The following is a 19,210-nucleotide window of genomic DNA, read 5'->3' as shown; positions in this document are numbered from 1 at the left end:
TTAGCAAGAGAGTCCTTTCTGTGTTTCAGCCATCATCCTTCATGCTTCTGAGAACCATTTGCAGTTGCCTGTGTATGTCTATTTCAATGAATGCGTGTGCCCTCATCATCCACTTGTCTTTGTTGTTTTTGACAAGCATGAGCCCTCCTTAGAAAGGAATTGAAAGGGTGAAGCAGGACTGGTCATCATATCTGGAGGAAGAGGGGGAAGAGGAAGAGGAAGGTCACTTCTCAATGGGTGAGGGTGATAACTGCCAGGTGGGGGCCATGGAGGAGAATGGGGTGCGTCTTGTGGTTTTGAGCCTGGCAAGTCCCAGATGCTGAAAACCACAGCAGTTGTTGCCTGAGGTGGGAGAGACATTATGGATGCTTTTGGAAGAGGACGTGGAGGGGTGGAAAAGGCGGTGAAGAATGAAGAGCACTCAGGTTGGGCCATGCTGGTAGTGCTTGTGCCAGTGGTGGTGGAAAGAGCTGGTCAAGTGTGTGGTTATTACTGGGATACCCTAACTCCCCCAATGGAAGACGAGGGCATTGTAGCTGCAGGTACACTACAGCATTTCCTGGATAATTCCTTAATCGACTTTGAAGTTTTAGAGGCAATAGTTATAACTAAGGAACAGAGTGTGGCAAAGGTGCAGGGCAAATGGTATCCCAGAGAAAGACAAGGAAGCAGTGCATTTGGTGGTGCCAGAGGAGGCCTAGGTGGTTCCCTAGAAAAAAATGGCTCAGGAGGAGGAATAGACTTTTGCCTCTGCACCTGTGCCTTCCCTTATGGATAGGTGCATGCATCCCTTGACAAGTTCCAGGCGGTACAAGGGACATCTCGACCCATGACACTACCTTCCTGGTGCCACCTATTCCTGGATCTGAAACCATGTGAGCTCGTCAGAGGGGAAGATTATGAAGGCAGAAAAAGTCACTGTGATATGCCGCCTTGAGAAGATGCCAGCCAAGGGAAGTATACAAAGGAATGTTTGCCCTTTGAAACTGTGATAAGTCACAAGTATATGGCTCATGCGCACGGTCTAAAATCTTGGAGTGTTTATTTCAGCTTCCGCTGACCCCTCGTCCACAGCACTCTCCAACGATGGGGACGGCAGTGAGGGAGTGTCTGTAGTTTCCACACAGGAGGACCCACCTCTCTGTGGCTGGATACACTAACAAAATGAACCTTCAGTCACCTATCTTCCAAGCCTGCCCAAACACCTCTGCCCTCCATGCATACTTCACCAGTGACATCATCCGCCATCAGTACCTTGAAGCTAGCACCCTCAACACTTCACGTGATAGCCTTGGGAAGGGGCGGTAATTGACAGACCCAAAGGCACCGCATAATGTATCTTACCAGCACACTCTGCATTGCCAGAGGATGATCAGTCAGGCGAAACTGAGACCCTTTGAAGTGGAGGATGTGGTGGAGAGGCACATGGTCCATACCATCCTCATGGACTGGGCATTGAGCAATGGGGTAGGAAACAAATCAGTCAAAATGAGTTGCGCAACCCTCTTTTGCAGCCTATTGATCGTGGAAACAAATTTCCCACCACTGGAAATGGTACCAAAATAGAGTTATAAAAGTAGTCAAAAAGGTTGGCCATGGATTTAAGCTGAGTTAAAGGAGCTAATACTGAATTAATTAATGGACCACACAATGGCCCGTCATAGTACATGGTTGTGAACCTGAGACCTACATTTAAAGGCAGAAAACCAATGAATTATGCACCACCTGTTCTTTGATGTTTGCAATTTTCATCTGGAGCATGCAAACGCCATCCGGCTGTCACTAATGGAGGAAAGGACACGTGTATTTGAAATGGAGGAAACCTGCCTGTGGAAAATGCATCAAGCTGCTACTGAAACCAATGTGAAAAGGGCCTTATAAAAAACAGTCCAAAAATGTAACACTTTGAAAGGGGTGGGGGGTTATATTATACAACAGCAGCTAGTCTAGTAAGCAAGGTGCAAACTAAAGGCTATCAAGTAATCAAGTAGCTATTTGCAAGATAGATATATATATATATATATATATATATATATATATATATATATATATATATATATATATATTTTTTTTTTTTTTTTTTTTTTTTTTTTTTTGCCATTTTTCAAAATAGATAGCAGGTACTTTCCAGTTCCATTTTTCAGCTTCCAACAGTAGCCAGTGCTGGGCTAGGTACAAATGTGAAGTACAAGCGTGCAAGCTTCGTGTGTTGCTAGGGTTGTCTGTAGAAGCAGGGATGTCATTTGGGGGTCGCTAGGGGTCGCCTATTTGACCCCTAGGGTGTACCTTCCTACCCAGGCAGTCTCCCTTGCTACCCCTATGTAAAATAAAAAAGGTATTTTTAACAAAGGTTCCTGGGCACTGCAGTAGCGGGGCCATGCAGCCCCTGTGGTGCGGGGGGGCCTGCCACACCAGATCTGGGTGGCACCATCCCAGTCCTCGCTCATCAGAGTGAGGGGTGGGCTGGGGCTTGCAGCGTGAGAAGGAAGCACTCATACCATGTTCAGCTCCAACCCCTTCTCCTCCGGCTCATGTACAGGAACCTGGAAGCTCTCCCAGATTCCTGGTTCCTGGTTGTGAGCAGCACGAAGGAGCCGAGGGTGGCCTGCTGTGATGGACCGAAGCTGGAAAAACAGGTAACAAGGCTTTAAAAAAAATAACTGTGATGTGCATTTTGCATGTGTGAAGTGTGTGTCAGAGGTATGCATGTGCTATGGGTTGGTGAGTGAATGAGAAGAATTGTGATAGTGTGTGTGTTTGCATTTTCTGGGTGGGTGTAGGCCTGTGTGGATAATGCAGTGAGAGTGGACGTAAGAGAAGGTGTATGATTGAGTGACTGGTGGGTGAATGATTATGAATGTGATAGTGTGTGTTTGAATGTTCTAAGGTGGGTGGGTGCGTTCCTGCGTGGAGAATGCAGTTCATGTGGACATGAGAGGTTTGGGGGTGAGTGAATGGTGGGTGAGTGAATGGTGGGTGAGTGAGTAGGAATGTGAGTGTGTGTGTGTGTGTCTGTGTGTGTGTGTCTGTGTGTGTATGTGTGTGTGTGTGTGTGTGTGTGTGTGTGTGTGTGTGTGTGTGTGTATGTATGTAAATGTTCTGCGTGGGTTGGTGCCAGTGTGAGTGTACGTGAGAGATGGTATATGGGTGAGTGACTGGTGGGTGAATGGGTTTTAATTTGATTGTGTGTGTGAATGTTCTGTGTGGGTGGGTGCATTCCTATGTGGTGAATGCAATGTGAATGAATGTGAGAGGATATGTATGGGTGGGTGAAAGTGGATGCGTGTGTGTGTGTGTAAGGCCCTGGGAGACTGAGAATCACTAGAGCATTTTTGACGCATACTTTATTTACTTTGCATGTTTTATAGACATTGTTTACTGTGGCATGACATTTATTACTCAGCATCTTTGATAAAGCAAGCATGATAAGTAGTATTACCTCACTAGACTGACGTTTTGGTGCAGCGGCCTGCATATTTCTTACTGTAGCATGACTTTCTATTAACTCAGCATCTATGATTAGGCAAGGATGATAAGTGTTCTCATGGGTCTAGACTGGCTTACATTGGAACCAGTTTGGACACATTTTCTTGTTGTGACATGTCACTTTTGATGGCCAAACCAACGTGAGTATTTTCTGACATTGGAGTACTAACATATATTGGCAGAGGCAGCTTTGTGCCTAGTGCCAGTAATGATACTAGAAAAAACATCTTAAAGCGAACATGAGTATGTTCTTATATGGGACTACTAGCATTTGTTGGTGGAGCCAGTATGAAAATGTATTGGCACAGCCAACATGAAAATGTTTTTTTATACTGGCATATATTGAAGGGAATGGCATGACATTCATTGGGAAATGTGCTCCTGCACTTTTGGTGACTTGCATGGTTGTACTTTTTTCATGAGTTACCCTACACCCTGCAAAACAGATTGCAAACTGTCTAGCCTTTTACCCAAAATTGTGATACACCATTTTAACCTATTATTCAAAATATAATTTCATGGGAGGGGGAAGAATCCCCCCAAACCTCCCAAACCCGTTTTCGTTAGTTCTGGCCCCCTCGCTATGCTTGGTCACAACCGCATACTTATGGCAAATATTTACACCCTCCAATAAAACAACTCACCAACCACCACTGGTCGCTGGTATATTTGGGGACCAGGCACTGTCCCCATCTTTCTACGTTAGGTCAAACATTTAAGCTTTGATTAAAAAACATATTACTTCTTTCACTTGGAGTAGTGCATGCCCCTGCAGCGGCATAATCTTCATGGACATTGCAGACACATGGTGGTCTGGGCCGGCCCAGGTTGTGGTGTGCCCTGTGTCTTTTTAAGGAGGTTGGGGGGAGGACACCCAAACTTTGTGCTGCACTGAGCGGGCTCTGCTGAACCTTGAAGGCATTCAAGTGTGATGTGAATGGTTGAGAGCGGGCAGCAAACTCGACAAGGACCCTGCTCTGGTGCAACACTGTGTAAAAAATAAACGCTGCACACCATCAGGGTAATTCATAGAATTTCGCAGAAAAGTGTCGCAAGCGGCTGGCGCAGAGTGTCCGCGTGCGATTGTCAGCGCCAGGCGTGTGTATGCTGGGGGGTGGGGGTGGTGGGAGACATGAGTGGGGGCCTGGTGGAGGGTGCCTCTGCACTGCTGGGGGGTGGGGGTGCAGGGGGACATGAGTGGGGGCCTGGTGGAGGGTGCCCCTGGATGCTGGGGGGTGGGGGTGCAGGGGGACATGAGTGGGGGCCTGGTGGAGGGTGCCCTTGGATGCTGGGGGTGGGGGTGGTGGGAGAGATGAGTGGGGGCCTGGTGGAGGGTGCCCCTGGATGCTGGGGGTGTGGGTGCAGGGGGACATGAGTGGGGGCCTGGTGGAGGGTGCCCCTGGATGCTGGGGGGTGGGGGTGCAGGGGGACCTGAGTGGGGGCCTGGTGGAGGGTGCCCCTGCACTGCTGGGGGGTGGGGGTGGTGGGAGACATGAGTTGGACATGAGTGGGGGCCTGGTGGGGGCTGCCCATGGTGGCTGGGGGGTGGGGGTGGTGGTAGACATGAGTGGAGGCCTGGTGGAGGGTTCCCCATGACTGCTGGGGGTGGGGGTGCAAAGGGATATGAGTGGGGGCCTGGTGGAGGCTGCCCCATGACTGCTGGGGGGTGGGGGTGCAAGGGGACATTAGTGGGGGCCTGGTGGAGGCTGCCCCTGGTGGCTGGGGGTGGGGGTGGTGGGAGACATAAGTGGGGGCCTGTGGAGGGTGCCCCTGCACTGCTGGGGGGTGGGGGTGCAGGGGGACATGAGTGGGTGCCTGGTGGAGGGTGCCCCTGGATGCTGGGGGGTGGGGGTGCAGGGGGACATGAGTGAAGGCCTGGTGGAGGGTGCCCCTGCACTGCTGGGGGGTGGGGGTGGTGGGAGACATGAGTTGGACATGAGTGGGGGCCTGGTGGGGGCTGCCCATGGTGGCTGGGGGGTGGGGGTGGTGGTAGATTTGGGTGGGAGCCTGGTGGAGGGTGCCCCACACTGCTGGCGGGGGGAGGGGGTGGTGGGAGACATGAGTGGGGGCCTGGCGGAGGCTGCCCATGGTGGGTGGGGGGTGGGGGTGGTGGGAGACATGGGTGGGGGCCTGGTGGAGGGTGCCCCTGGATGCTGGGGGTGGGGGTGGTGGGAGACATGAGTGGGGGCCTGGTGGAGGGTGCCCCTGCACTGCTGGGGGGTGGGGGTGGTGGGAGACATGAGTGGGGGCCTGGTGGAGGGTGCCCCTGGATGCTGGGGGGTGGGGGTAGTGGGAGACATGAGTGGGGGCCTGGTGGAGGCTGCCCCTGCACTGCTGGGGGGTGGGGGTGGTGGGAGACATGAGTGGGGGCCTGGTGGAGGCTGCCCCTGGTGGCTGGGGGGTGGGGGTGGTGGGAGACATGAGTGGGGGCCTGGTGGAGGGTGCCCCTGCACTGCTGGGGGGTGGGGGTGCAGGGGAACATGAGTGGGGGCCTGGTGGAGGGTGCCCCTGGATGCTGGGGGGTGGGGGTGGTGGGAGACATGAGTGGGGGCCTGGTGGAGACTGCCCCTGCACTGCTGGGGGGTGGGGGTGGTGGGAGACATGAGTGGGGGCCTGGTGGGGGCTGCCCATGGTGGCTGGGGGGTGGGGGTTGTGGTAGACATGGGTGGGAGCCTGGTGGAGGGTGCCCACACTGCTGGGGGGGTGGGGGTGGGGGGGAGACATGAGTTGGGGCCTGGTGGAGGGTGCCCCATTGATGCTGGGGGGTGGGGGTGGTGGGAGACATGAGTTGGGGCCTGGTGGAGGGTGCCCCTGGATGCTGGGGGGTGGGGGTGGTGGGAGACATGAGTGGGGGCCTGGTGGAGGGTGCCCCTGCACTGCTGCGGGGTGGGGGTGCAGGGGGACATGAGTGGGGGCCTGGTGGAGGGTGCCCCTGGATGCTGGGGTGTGGGGGTGGTGGGAGACATGAGTGGGGGCCTGGTGGAGGCTGCCCCTGCACTGCTGGGGGGTGGGGGTGGTGGGAGACATGAGTGGGGGCCTGGTGGAGGCTGCCCCTGGATGCTGGGGGGTGGGGGTGGTGGGAGACATGAGTGGGGGCCTGGTGGAGGGTGCCCCTGCACTGCTGGGGGGTGGGGGTGCAGGGGGACATGAGCGGGGGCCTGGTGGAGGGTGCCCCTGGATGCTGTGGGGTGGGGGTGCAGGGGGTCATGAGTGGGGCCTGGTGGAGGCTGCCCCTGGATGCGGGGGGGTGGGGGTGGTGGGAGACATGAGTGGGGGCCTGGTGGAGGGTGCCTCTGCACTGCTGGGGGGTGGGGGTGCAGGGGGACATGAGTGGGGGCCTGGTGGAGGGTGCCCCTGGATGCTGGGGGGTGGGGGTGCAGGGGGACATGAGTGGGGGCCTGGTGGAGGGTGCCCCTGGATGCTGGGGGGTGGGGGTGGTGGGAGACATGAGTGGGGGCCTGGTGGAGGGTGCCCCTGGATGCTGGGGGGTGGGGGTGCAGGGGGACATGAGTGGGGGCCTGGTGGAGGGTGCCCCTGCACTGCTGGGGGGTGGGGGTGGTGGGAGACATGAGTTGGACATGAGTGGGGGCCTGGTGGGGGCTGCCCATGGTGGCTGGGGGGTGGGGGTGGTGGTAGACATGGGTGGGAGCCTGGTGGAGGGTGCCCCACACTACTGGGGGTTGGGGGTGGGTGGGTGACATGAGTGGGGGCCTGGTGGAGGGTGCCCCTGGATGCTGGGGGGTGGGGGGGGTGGGAGACATGAGTGGGGGCCTGGTGGAGGGTGCCCCTGGATGCTGGGGGGTGGGGGTGGTGGGAGACATGAGTGGGGGCCTGGTGGAGGGTGCCCCTGCACTGCTGGGGGGTGGGGGTGCAGGGGGACATGGGTGGGGGCCTGGTGGAGGCTGCCCCTGGATGCTGGCGGGTGGGGGTGGTGGGAGACATGAGTGGGGGCCTGGTGGAGGCTGCCCCTGCACTGCTGGGGGGTGGGGTGGTGGGAGACATGAGTGGGGGCCTGGTGGAGGCTGCCCCTGGATGCTGGGGGGTGGGGGTGGTGGGAGACATGAGTGGGGGCCTGGTGGAGGGTGCCCCTGCACTGCTGGGGGGTGGGGGTGCAGGGGGACATGAGTGGGGGCCTGGTGGAGGGTGCCCCTGGATGCTGGGGGGTGTGGGTGCAGGGGGACATGAGTGGGGGCCTGGTGGAGGGTGCCCCTGCACTGCTGGGGGGTGGGGGTGGTGGGAGACATGAGTTGGACATGAGTGGGGGCCTGGTGGGGGCTGCCCATGGTGGCTGGGGGGTGGGGGTGGTGGTAGACATGGGTGGGAGCCAGGTGGAGGGTGCCCCACACTGCTGGGGGGGTGGGGGTGGGTGGGAGACATGAATGGGGGCCTGGTGGAGGGTGCCCCTGGATGCTGGGGGGTGGGGGTGGTGGGAGACATGAGTGGGGGCCTGGTGGAGGGTGCCCCTGGATGCTGGGGGGTGGGGGTGGTGGGAGACATGAGTGGGGGCCTGGTGGAGGGTGCCCCTGCACTGCTGGGGCGTGGGGGTGCAGGGGAATATGAGTGGGGGCCTGGTGGAGGGTGCCCCTGGATGCTGGGGGGTGGGGGTGGTGGGAGACATGAGTGGGGGCCTGGTGGAGGCTGCCCCTGCACTGCTGGGGGGTGGGGGTGGTGGGCGACATGAGTGGGGGCCTGGTGGAGGCTGCCCCTGGCGGCTGGGGGGTGGGGGTGGTGTGAGACATGAGTGGGGGCCTGGTGGAGGGTGCCCCTGCACTGCTGGGGGTGGGGGTGCAGGGGGACATGAGTGGGGGCCTTGTGGAGGGTGCCCCTGGATGCTGGGGGGTGGGGGTGCAGGGGGACATGAGTGGGGGCCTGGTGGAGGGTGCCCCTGCACTGCTGGGGGGTGGGGGTGGTGGGAGACATGAGTTGGACATGAGTCGGGGCCTGGTGGGGGCTGCCCATGGTGGCTGGGGGGTGGGGGTGGTGGTAGACATAAGTGGGGGTCTGGTGGAGGGTGCCCCATGACTGCTGGGGGGTGGGGGGCAAGGGGACATGAGTGGGGGCCTGGTGGAGGCTGCCCCATGACTGCTGGGGGGTGGGGGTGCAAGGGGACATGAGTGGGGACCTGGTGGAGGCTGCCCCTGGTGGCTGGGGGGTGGGGGTGGTGGGAGACATGAGTGGGGGCCTGGTGGAGTGTGCCCCTGCACTGCTGGGGGTGGGGGTGCAGGGGGACATGAGTGGGGGCCTGGTGGAGGGTGCCCCTGGATGCTGGGGGTTGGGGGTGCAGGGGGACATGAGTGGGGGCCTGGTGGAGGGTGCCCCTGCACTGCTGGGGGTGGGGGTGCAGGGGGACATGAGTGGGGGCCTGGTGGAGGGTGCCCCTGGATGCTTGGGGGTGGGGGTGCAAGGGGGCATGAGTGGGGGCCTGGTGGAGGCTGCCCCTGCACTGCTGGGGGGTGGGGGTGGTGGGAGACATGAGTGGGGGCCTGGTGGAGGCTGCCCCTGGTGGCTGGGGGGTGGGGGTGGTGGGAGACATGAGTGGGGGCCTGTTGGAGGGTGCCCCTGCACTGCTGGGGGGTGGGGGTGCAGGGGGACATGAGTGGGGACCTGGTGGAGGCTGCCCCTGGATGCTGGGGGGTGGGGGTGGTGGGAGACATGAGTGGGGACCTGGTGGAGGCTGCCCCTGGATGCTGGGGGGTGGTGGGAGACATGAGTGGGGGCCTGGTGGAGGTTGCCCCTGCACTGCTGGGGGGTGGGGGTGCTGGGTGACATGAGCAGGTGTGCAGGGTAGTCCCCTGTGGTGTCGGCTGCCTGCAGGGGCCGTGAAGGGTGTACAGGGAATACCTGGGAGCACACAGCCAAATCGCGTGTAGAATTTCCTGCGTACCCCTGTCATACACGTACCCAGCCAAATCGCGTTTGGAAATTCACGCGCACGTACCCTGCCAAATCGCGTGTGGGACTTCCCGTGCACCCCTGAGATCCACGTACCCAGCCAAGTCGCGTGTGGAAATTCCCGCGCACGTACCCGGCCAAATCGCGTGTGGTACTTCCCGCGCACCCCTGAAATCCATGTACCCTGCCAAATCACATGTGAGACTTCCCGCGCACCCCTGAGATCCACGTACCCAGACAAATCGCTTGTGGAAATTCCCGCACACGTACCCGGTCAAATCGCGTGTGGAACTTCCCGCGCACCCCTGAAATCCAAGTACCCTGCCAAATCGCGTGTGAGACTTCCCGCGCACCCCTGAGATCCACGTACCCAGACAAATCGCGTGTGGAAATTCCTGCGCACTTACCCGGCCAAATCGCGTGTGGAACTTCCCGCGCACCCCTGAAATCCACGTACCCTGCCAAATCGCGTGTGTGACTTCCCGCGCACCCCTGAGATCCACGTACCCAGACAAATCGCGTGTGGAAATGCCCGCGCAAGTACCCGGCCAAATCGCGTGTGGAACTTCCCGCGCACCCCTGAAATCCACATACCCTGCCAAATCGCGTGTGAGACTTCCCGCGCACCCCGGAATACACGCACACGTTATTTTTCAGTCAGCGGGTGTCAGTGTTTGTGGGTACCCCTTTGCACGTCATTTGTCCTGGAGGGCCACAGTATAGGACATTCATCATGGCTGTATATAGGTGCTATTTGTTGGCGCACCTTTTGGCGCACATTTATTACAGGCGCAGAGACGCTACCGCCTGCTTTCTTGTGGCGGTCGTGTTTGTGCCTGTGCGCTGGTTTGACCGTGCGCTTTTTTGCCCTATTCGATTCCATGAATACGGGTTGTAGGCGAGCGTGTGGGCGTTCCGCGCACTTGCACCCTGTACTTCCCCCGTGACGCCCACATTTTGGCAAGTTGTTCCCCATTCCGAGTGTTACGCCCCGTGTTCCGCCTACTTTTGTTGTGTGCGCTGCGCTATGTGCGATTTTCGCTGTGGCCTGTGCGATTTTCGCTGTGACCTGGCGCACGCCGTTAGATGGCCTGTGCGCCAACGTGCGCCGCGCACTTTTTTAGCGCACATCCAATGGTTTTCTCGCGCACAGCCTTCCATGAATCGATGTGCGCTGCTTTTCGTGCGATTTTCGCACTTGCACTGCGATTTTCGCTATTCCACTGTGAATCACACGTTTTTGGCCACTTGTGCCGCGCTAATTATTCCATGAATCGGCCTGTAAGTCTCAGAAGTATGAGAGCCATGGAGTGACCTACCCCTCCCCACTCAAACTCTTTCTTGGAAAGGGCTTTGTGGGAGCTTAATTCACGGGCCAGTCCTAATGGGGGGGGTGTCAGTGAATAACGCACCTCGCACATGAAACCCCGTTAGATTGAAGATTGAAGAAAAGTCATGTATCAAAGCCTGGGACATTAATGTGTTGGGTTTGGCTCTGGGTTCTCAGGGACAACATGCGGTTGCTTGAAACAAACATAAAGATAAATGGACACAGGCACAGATGGCCTCAGTTTATACCCACACAATAGGTTTCTTCTATCATAGTGGTAGCCGACTCATAGCTACATTTATAACCATAGAATTTAGTTGATACTAAATCCTGGTCAATGATTTGACTTTCAGGCCTTGCTCGTGCAGTATTTTAGTCCTGGATAAACAGACAGCGCACACCTCCCCAGGTCAGTTCTCTTTTTTGGCTTGTTTAACAGATCAATGCCACAGATAACAAGTACTTCTGTGTCCATTGATCTATAAATGTTTCATACACTAGGTGTAGCCTGCGTTAGAGATTCTGGTTACCCTGTTGCAAGTACTGCATTATGTATGTTTTACATATAGGCCCCATGTCGAATATGGATAATGACATCCCCCAAATGTGTGATTGTGGACAAATCATGCCTCCCTCTGTGCCTTGGTTCCTATATCTGACTGAAATGAGAGCGGCTGGATACACGGGTATTAGACACATATGAAGGTTGTGTGCCATCACTTCCTGTGATGTCACTTGGGGGTGGGGTCAAATGGCATCACTTCTTGTGATCTCACCAGAGGCCAATGGTCATGTGATGTCACTTCCGCTACCCCTGGCATTTTGAGGAAATGACATTCTTGTATAGAAGCCACCGGATTTGTATTCAGGAGGCCCCTTCTCCTTCTTGTCATACCTCTAACTCCAAACTGAAACTGGATCCTATCCTTATTGACTCACCTGTGAGGAGGCGATATTCCTGAATTGGGTGGAGACAGCCTGAACTGCATCCAGACCCCTGTAGCAAGGGACTAGAAAGAGTCCAAAAAGGAAAGTTTACAGACTCTGCACCAGCAAGGTTGGGACAGTGAGCTCTGCAATGTGTGAGGGGAGGAGTTTACTTCAACCAAGGTAGGAGATGAACATGTACACCAAACCTGCTGCTATACAGGGCACTAGTAACAGAAGAAAAGCAGTGGTGAATGGCAGTGGAGAAAGTGGGCAACTTTAATTATTACTGTGGCATTCATTGAGTGCTGACCTAGCTTCGAAAAGCAATGGAGTGCTTTACAGAGGCATACAACAATACAGCTACACAACGGAGCACTTTACAGAGGTATACAACAATACAGCTACACAACGGAGCACTTTACAGAGGTATACAACAGTACAGATGAATAATGGAGCGCTTTTCAGATGTAAAAACAGAACAGATAAACAGGGGGGGTAGGATACAGAGGGGCACAGCAGAAGGGTGCAGCTGTATAGGGTATTAAAGAGGAGACGGGCAGACAGCATCTTGCAAGTCAGGTGGTCAGTAGAGTCAAGCTAATTGGAAGCCTTTTTTCCACATAAAGCAGACAATCAATTGGAGTCAGAGAGACTGACTCCTACTAGATGAGGACCCAGTTCAAGCAAACATCTCCCTTTTTCCTTCAGTTTCAAGCGGTTTGCCAACAGCGTGCCAGATTTCTGGCCTCGTTCCCAGAAAGCCTGATTAGTGAAAACAAAGATTTCTCTGCCTCTGAATGCAGTGCACAATCAAGAATCCGCTTAGCATTTAGCATAAAGGTCATGTTAGTGGCCAAAGGGGAGCAATTGTATCGCGCTTCGGCTACTCTGTAATCATCTTCAAGCCTACGACGATCTGCCTCTCTTCGTTTCTTCTTGTAAGACACAAAACTAATCACTTTCCCGCATATTGTCGCCTTCAGACCATCTCAAACAACAGATACGTTTTCAACCAAGCTGCTGTTTGCATCCAAGAATAACTTAAATTTACTCTCAGTGTGCTTGACAAAATCCAGATCTAACAAAAGACTTGTAATCAATCTACACATTTTTCTCCCTGTCAAGTTCCCGCCAATTTATCTATGGCATGCATGACACTAGCATGGTCAGAGATCACAACATGTCCTATACTCATGCTACACACATCCCCAGAAAGCCCTCTGTTAACCAGAAAAAAGTAAATCCATGATGAGGTCCCGTAGGAGCTGAATGAAATGTATACTGTCTATCCCCTTAATGTACATCACGGCAAACATCATGTAGATCCCACGAATACATAAGAGTCACAAGACCTTACTGTCATTTTCAAGGACTAGCAAATTAGCTTCTTATCATTCTTTGGTTTGACTGTTAAACTAAAATGGCAACTTCCCTTAACAAAAGGAGGATCTTTTCAGGGTGAAATATTTTGCTGAGGAAAACAGTGTCAGGTGAACAATTAAAATGTCATTAGTATTATGGGTTTTATTGATTTTACCTCTCTGGGATTCCCATTCTGAATAGAGACGGGTAACACATGATCCCATGTTATTTTTAATATCCATTGGGGGATGAATGGTGTTTTCAGGGCAGCCAGAAAGTATCTGTTCACCTCTCTTGATGTTCTGTTATTGATTACTTGCCAATAGAAATCCTTGGTGTCTTGCGAAGAGTAAACCTAAGAGAAACACATACAAAGCTTGCTTGCTCAAACATTTCAACACAATTGCTATTTTGCTATCATTGCATTGGATGGCAATGCTAGTACACACATAACAAACAGAGATTATGAAAAAAATCCAATTATAAATAGATAGCTAACGTGGACATTGTTTTTCTACAGGATTGGCAGTTTAGCACTTGTCCATTATTGACAGATCCCTTTCCCCAAGAGCTGTTGATATATCACCCTTGAAGATCCAGCATGCACTGTATTCTTTTAATGTCTTTCTCAGGCGACTTTACTAGTGGACCATCAGACTGCAACAGGCACTGTGTGCTTTTCGTCTTGTTCTCAGGGTGACTTGGGAATTTCGACTCACAGTCCCAGCAATTACAATTAATGGAGTATGTTACTGTCACTTTCTCATGATGCTTAGAGTTGCTCGCTCCCAACTCCAGCATGAAAAAGTATCTGTCAATGTCTCTTTCACAGGATGCTAAGGTGTTTTGACTCTGAAATATAGCATGCACCTTTTTCATTATAATAGGGCTTTCTCAATTTGCTCAGGGAACTCACACTTCTACTTCCATGCATTACTTCATCTCCATACAGCTTTCGCAATGCTCTCTGGGTACTCATACTTCAAGTAACGAAACTAGTTCCAGCATGCATTACTTCATCTCCATACAGCTCTGGGTACTGTAATGAATCAGGAGTAAGAGTCAGACAAAGGGGCATTATGATGGTTGCTATAGACTTTTTTAAAGGAAAGGGAGGGTTGAAGAAATACCTATCTTGTCCTATGCTATGAGGGGGGTTCCTGTCAAAATGTCTGTGTCAGAATGTCCAAAAATAAAGGGTTTTCTGTCCTATGTTCAAAATTCTAACCTGACCCTTACATACTATACTGAAATTAAGATTCAAAGGGATATGGACTTGCAACTTGACATCTTTAGCTTTTTCCAATGTTCCAATACAAAGTTCCAAAAGGTGCAAAAATAAAGAAATGATAAATGTTCCACATGGTTCCACAATCCTCAGGGGGAGTACCCTTCGCCTGAGTTTCTTAGCTTCTTTACAGCTCACAGGCACAGTTCTCTTTCTCGGAATATGCAATTTTCAAGTCCATGGGGCGTGGCACCATTACCTGGGTTTCACACACTCAAGGGGTTTTCTCTCTCTCCTTGATTCTCACAATTCCTTCAACTTCTTAGTCCAGGGAGTATGGTTCCCTTCCCCTGTACCCACTCAAGAGGCTGTCTTTCCTCTTCTTGATTCTAATGCTTTATTCACAATTGGGTGTGGGTCATAGGCTCGCAACAGGTTACCTCGTATACTCTCCTGCCAGGGTTTTCACGATGTTCTCTTTATAATTGGGTGGGGGTCCCAGACTCACATGAGGTTGCCTGGTATACTCTCCTGCCAGTGCTTCCTCCACATGTATACATTTGACTCATTCAGCCAATGGTTCGTCAGCCCCCTTTCCTCTGTTTCATTCTGTAATGCACTTGACAATGCAGCTCCTGTACTCGGGTTTGCCCTGTGAATGTCTCTGTCTTCCCTTGGTGTGTGTTACACTTTATGAGGCACCCTAGTGTCCCAATCCTTCTCTCCAGGCTCACTGGTGTCTTGTGGCTGCTTCTGTGGTCTTCGGTTTCTCTAGCGGGTCACCTTCTCCTTCTGCTGGCATTGTGCTGCTCCCCGGTACTCGCTGTGCTTAGCCTCTTCTCCACAGTGTCTCCTGCTGCAGGCCTCCGTGTGGCATACCTTTTACCTCCGAACTTCTCATGAGAGCGCAAGTAAGAGTTCATCTGTTCTCTTCTGCAGCTGTCTTCTTCCTCGCTTCCCGACCCGCATCGGGTATAGTGGAACTCATCTTCCTTGCATTGCCATGGTTTCAAATGTCCCGGCACCTATTGGATCCATCGAACCACTAGAGCATGTCTCTAGGCATGTCTCTAGTTCTGCAGATTTAGTGCCCTGCACTACTCTCGTGCTCTTCCTCATTTCAGTTGTTTTTCAAAAAGTATAGGAAAGAGCCCTAATGTCAGTGCAAAGTAGATGGACTAGATCTATGTCAAATCAGCACCTGGTGCGGGGGCGCATCCAATCCTGTTCTGCAGATTGTGGGCTGAAATCTATAAAATCAGCCTACATTCCATGGAACCCGCAGGCTGCCTCCCCTGCTGTGGGCTGCCATCTTCACCTCCACCCCTCCCCACCCTCTTCTATCTTTTTTTTAAAATCCTCCGATCTCCCTCCCCATCCTCACATACCTGATTGCTCAGACGGCCGCCCGCTGCTGCAGCAGCAGCTTCCATCTCCGGCCACCATGGGCATAGAAGAGAGGCTCCATATGGAGCCCCGCCTTCTATAACCATGGTGGCCATTTTGGATCAGTATTTTCATTCATTGAACTGGACACACGCCGCGTCCCGTTCAATGAATGAAAATACTTTTTTCTTTTTAGCACCCAGGGTTACCACTTCGCTCAGGCCATTCACTTGGACTGCTGGGCCATTAACACTGGTTCCAGCCCTTGGACTGGGGTGTTAACGCCACAATATGTCATACAGGTTTGGGCAGTTAAAGGGTTGGCGTCATACCTTGAGTGGAAAGGGGGAAACCATGTTCCTACCAGTTAGTCTCCTTCCCTCCCATGAGGGTTTTCTCCCTGCATATGGTCCTCCCTCAGGCGGACACCCCCAGGGTTGGGATCAGGTAGCGGCTACCCTTCCCTGGCCATATGGGAAGAGAGTTTCAGTGGAGAGGGAGTCATGACATTGCTAGATTCATCACAGTATTATTTTAAGTTTCCGAACTAGTTCCAACATTCATTACTTAATTTCCATACAGCGTTCTCAATGCTCGCTGGGTACTTATGCTTCAAGTTTTAGAACTAATTCCAGCATGCATTACTTCATCTCAATACAGATTTCTCAATGCTCTCTGAGTACTCATACTTCAAGTTGCAGAACTAGTTCCAGCATGCATTATTTCATCTACATACAGCTTTCTCAATGCTCTCTGGGTACTCATACTTCAAGCTGCAGAACTAATTCCAGCATGCATTATGTCATCTCAATGTATAATATATATGGACACTTCCTACTTTTTTGTTATCGAGGGACATGTTTCATGACGGGAAGATGTACATCACCTTATTCACACAGGGTAACAGGTTACCACTCCCTTTTGCACTAGAATTACTTCGTCTTACACTTTTTAGTAGTTGAGGTCTTCACAATGCCTCCAAATCAACAGAAATAATTTTAAACTTGCAATAATATCTGCCACACGTGTCACACCTTATAGAACAGACAAGCAGATGTATATACTGTTTAGTCTTATTTAGCCCTTCTCATGGGCTGTCAATCTTTTTACAGTATAATGGTGTTGTATATTGCAGTAAAGGAAAAAATGTTGTCCTTTACAGGAGATGAACTAGTTAAACAATGATGTCTAGTCGATTAATAGGATGACACGTTGTGTTTTGGCCCTGATGATGAGATACGTTTATCCAAAACATGTTAGCATGGTTTGTAAGGGGCCTTCATCAGGACAGGACATTTCTTTCAGGTTAGAAGAGTGAATCTGGTTAACCCCAATTTCCTTAGACAATGAGAACTACAAGACAAAAAACAAAACCAATACAAATACTTAAAAAATGGACTCTGGACTTCTCATGAGATTATTTTATATATCTCTGAAAAATGGTGTAACCGTCTGACCTTAGTCTTATCAGGAATTGTATAGGTCAATATTAATTTTTATCTTCTGTGATCAATACAGAGCACTGCAGAGTTCCACTAAATGGGGCAACAAAACAGCCTGTCATCACAATGAGAACTCAATTGCTGTATGTCACTCAACTTTTCTTGTTTAGTATTCTTAGTGTCTACTAACCTTAATGCTCAAGGGCATGATAATGCCCCGATGGAGGAAACATTCGTGGTAGCCGTTTTATTTATTTTCTTTATTATATTGAAAACCACTGTTTATATTTCAGATGGTGCTCTGTGGGTTCATAAACCAGCCACAAGTCATGGGGTTGTGTGAATTATTTAATGTGCACACTTCTGTCTTAATTTTTGAATCCATTGCAATGTCCAGTTTAAGTACACAAATATTGTCCAAGCTACTTCATTTTGTTATACTAGTAGCTAAATAATCACATCTTCAATATATTTAACAAGTGGGTGTAGCTTGTGGCATCTGCCCATGCGTTACTAATCGAGCAGAGAAGAATGTTCCCCCATTGGCGTTTACCTCGCAGGTGGTTTTTAAACTGTGTGCAGCAGCAAATATCATGGAATGCTGTAATCAGACTATTATTCCTGAACTTTAACCTGTACGGTCTGCACTTGTTCCATGTTACAGTTTATGAAGGTGTGAGGTCGCTTATCTTCATTGAATCGATCACCGGGACTCTCGGTCAAGAAAAGTTACATGTTAGGATTACACGCCCGTCTGCAGCATCAGAACTAGTCGGTAATTGCCTTGCAAGGTTGCCAGGATACACGCAAAACCTTGGTGGTCATCTTAAAGTAGTGTGTACCTCCACTTCACGGCTATATTTGCAAAGAGTTTTGGCTTCTTAGGATCCTTCATTGAACAACTATATTTATATTTGTCCGCTGTAAAAAAGTCTCTCCATGTTCATTTAATTTATTCTATGTGTATAAATACTCTGAGTAATGTGATTGCATATTTATAATGTTAGGAGGTACTGTGTAAATAAAGTAGGAATGTTATTGTCAGAACAATTCCCAAAGGGACTGCCTCAATGGTCTTGAGAAAAAATGAGTGCATAAACATACTCTATTCAATTGTGGTGTTCAGACTGTTCTTGGCTGATTTAGTTTGTAAATCTATTGTTGTTCTGCCTTACGTAGCAATCGGTCACAGTCTCCTCCTCTTGGCGGTTCCTTGATCATCTGAATGATAAACCAAAATATATAGGTTGGTTCATGTTTCAAATCTGGTAATGTTATAACCATGGGTTTTTCTGCCATTCTGCTTTTAAGGCAGGAATGAGGTTCGCAGATGCGCTGTTTAATTCCACGTTTTGTATTCCCTATATATATAAGACCACAAGGGCATTTAATTCCATAAATTGCCCATTGCGTTTTACAGTTGGTAAACATTTGTAGCTTCCAGTTGAGGCCATAAAGGTCAATATTTCTCAGATCTTTTGTGAGACAACAGACAGAACAACAATCACATCTAACATGACCAAATACTGGCAGTTGTGAGTGTTGATTTGTGTGAACTATGTGAGAAACCAAAAGGTGTCTCACCCACTAGTGCCCGGGGATCTGTCATCTAGTGGCCAGGACACAGCCATATCTTTTGGATCCAGTTCCTTGGGGAGGACCAGAGTGGGAGGATCACCTGCAAGGGGGGACTTGGGGGATTGGGAGTGGAACACCAAATGGTGAGATGCGGTATCCCCTTCTATATAACACCTTTACCCCATACTACCAAGTAGGATATTTAGGAACTCCAACCCCCCCTTTACAACATGAACATTTTAACACAGATAGCCCGCTATGAGAGAAAACAGATTAACACCCGAGCTGTACCTGATGTGCTCCAATACAATAGTCAGGCAGGGTCAGGCAATTACTGACCATCACACACACCTGACTTCCATTAAGCTTCCCCACACGGATAAAAGGCGGAGCATGAGAGCACACTCGGGGCAAGGCAAAACACAAGAGCAAACAGAAGTTCCAAGATGGCAGTTTGGCAAGAGGATAAAGACGGCAAAACAGAAGTGGATTGCAAGGAGGGAAGTTCCCTTGACCTTTTTGACAAGGAACTGTTGCTTTCATGAGCCCTCGAGATTGAAAAGCATAAGACCAGGA

The 19,210-nt window shown here is 51.5% G+C and overlaps 1 protein-coding gene across 2 annotated transcripts in view; it reads right to left on the bottom strand.

Moving 5' to 3' along the window:
• LOC138468025 (fibrillin-2-like) overlaps nucleotides 1-19,210 on the bottom strand; it is a 691,910-nt gene that overhangs the window by 412,174 nt on the left and 260,526 nt on the right. For both annotated transcript variants that reach the window (XM_069608420.1, XM_069608421.1), the window contains one exon: nucleotides 13,176-13,355. In XM_069608420.1, coding sequence (XP_069464521.1) covers nucleotides 13,176-13,355 — 180 coding nt within the window. The remainder of the gene's footprint in view (nucleotides 1-13,175; nucleotides 13,356-19,210) is intronic.

This window comes from Ambystoma mexicanum, chromosome 4q (genome assembly GCF_040938575.1).
Source record: "Ambystoma mexicanum isolate Mex_15411 chromosome 4q, UKY_AmexF1_1, whole genome shotgun sequence".
Taxonomy (NCBI): domain Eukaryota; kingdom Metazoa; phylum Chordata; class Amphibia; order Caudata; family Ambystomatidae; genus Ambystoma; species Ambystoma mexicanum.
This window is presented reverse-complemented; position numbering and strand designations above follow the sequence as displayed.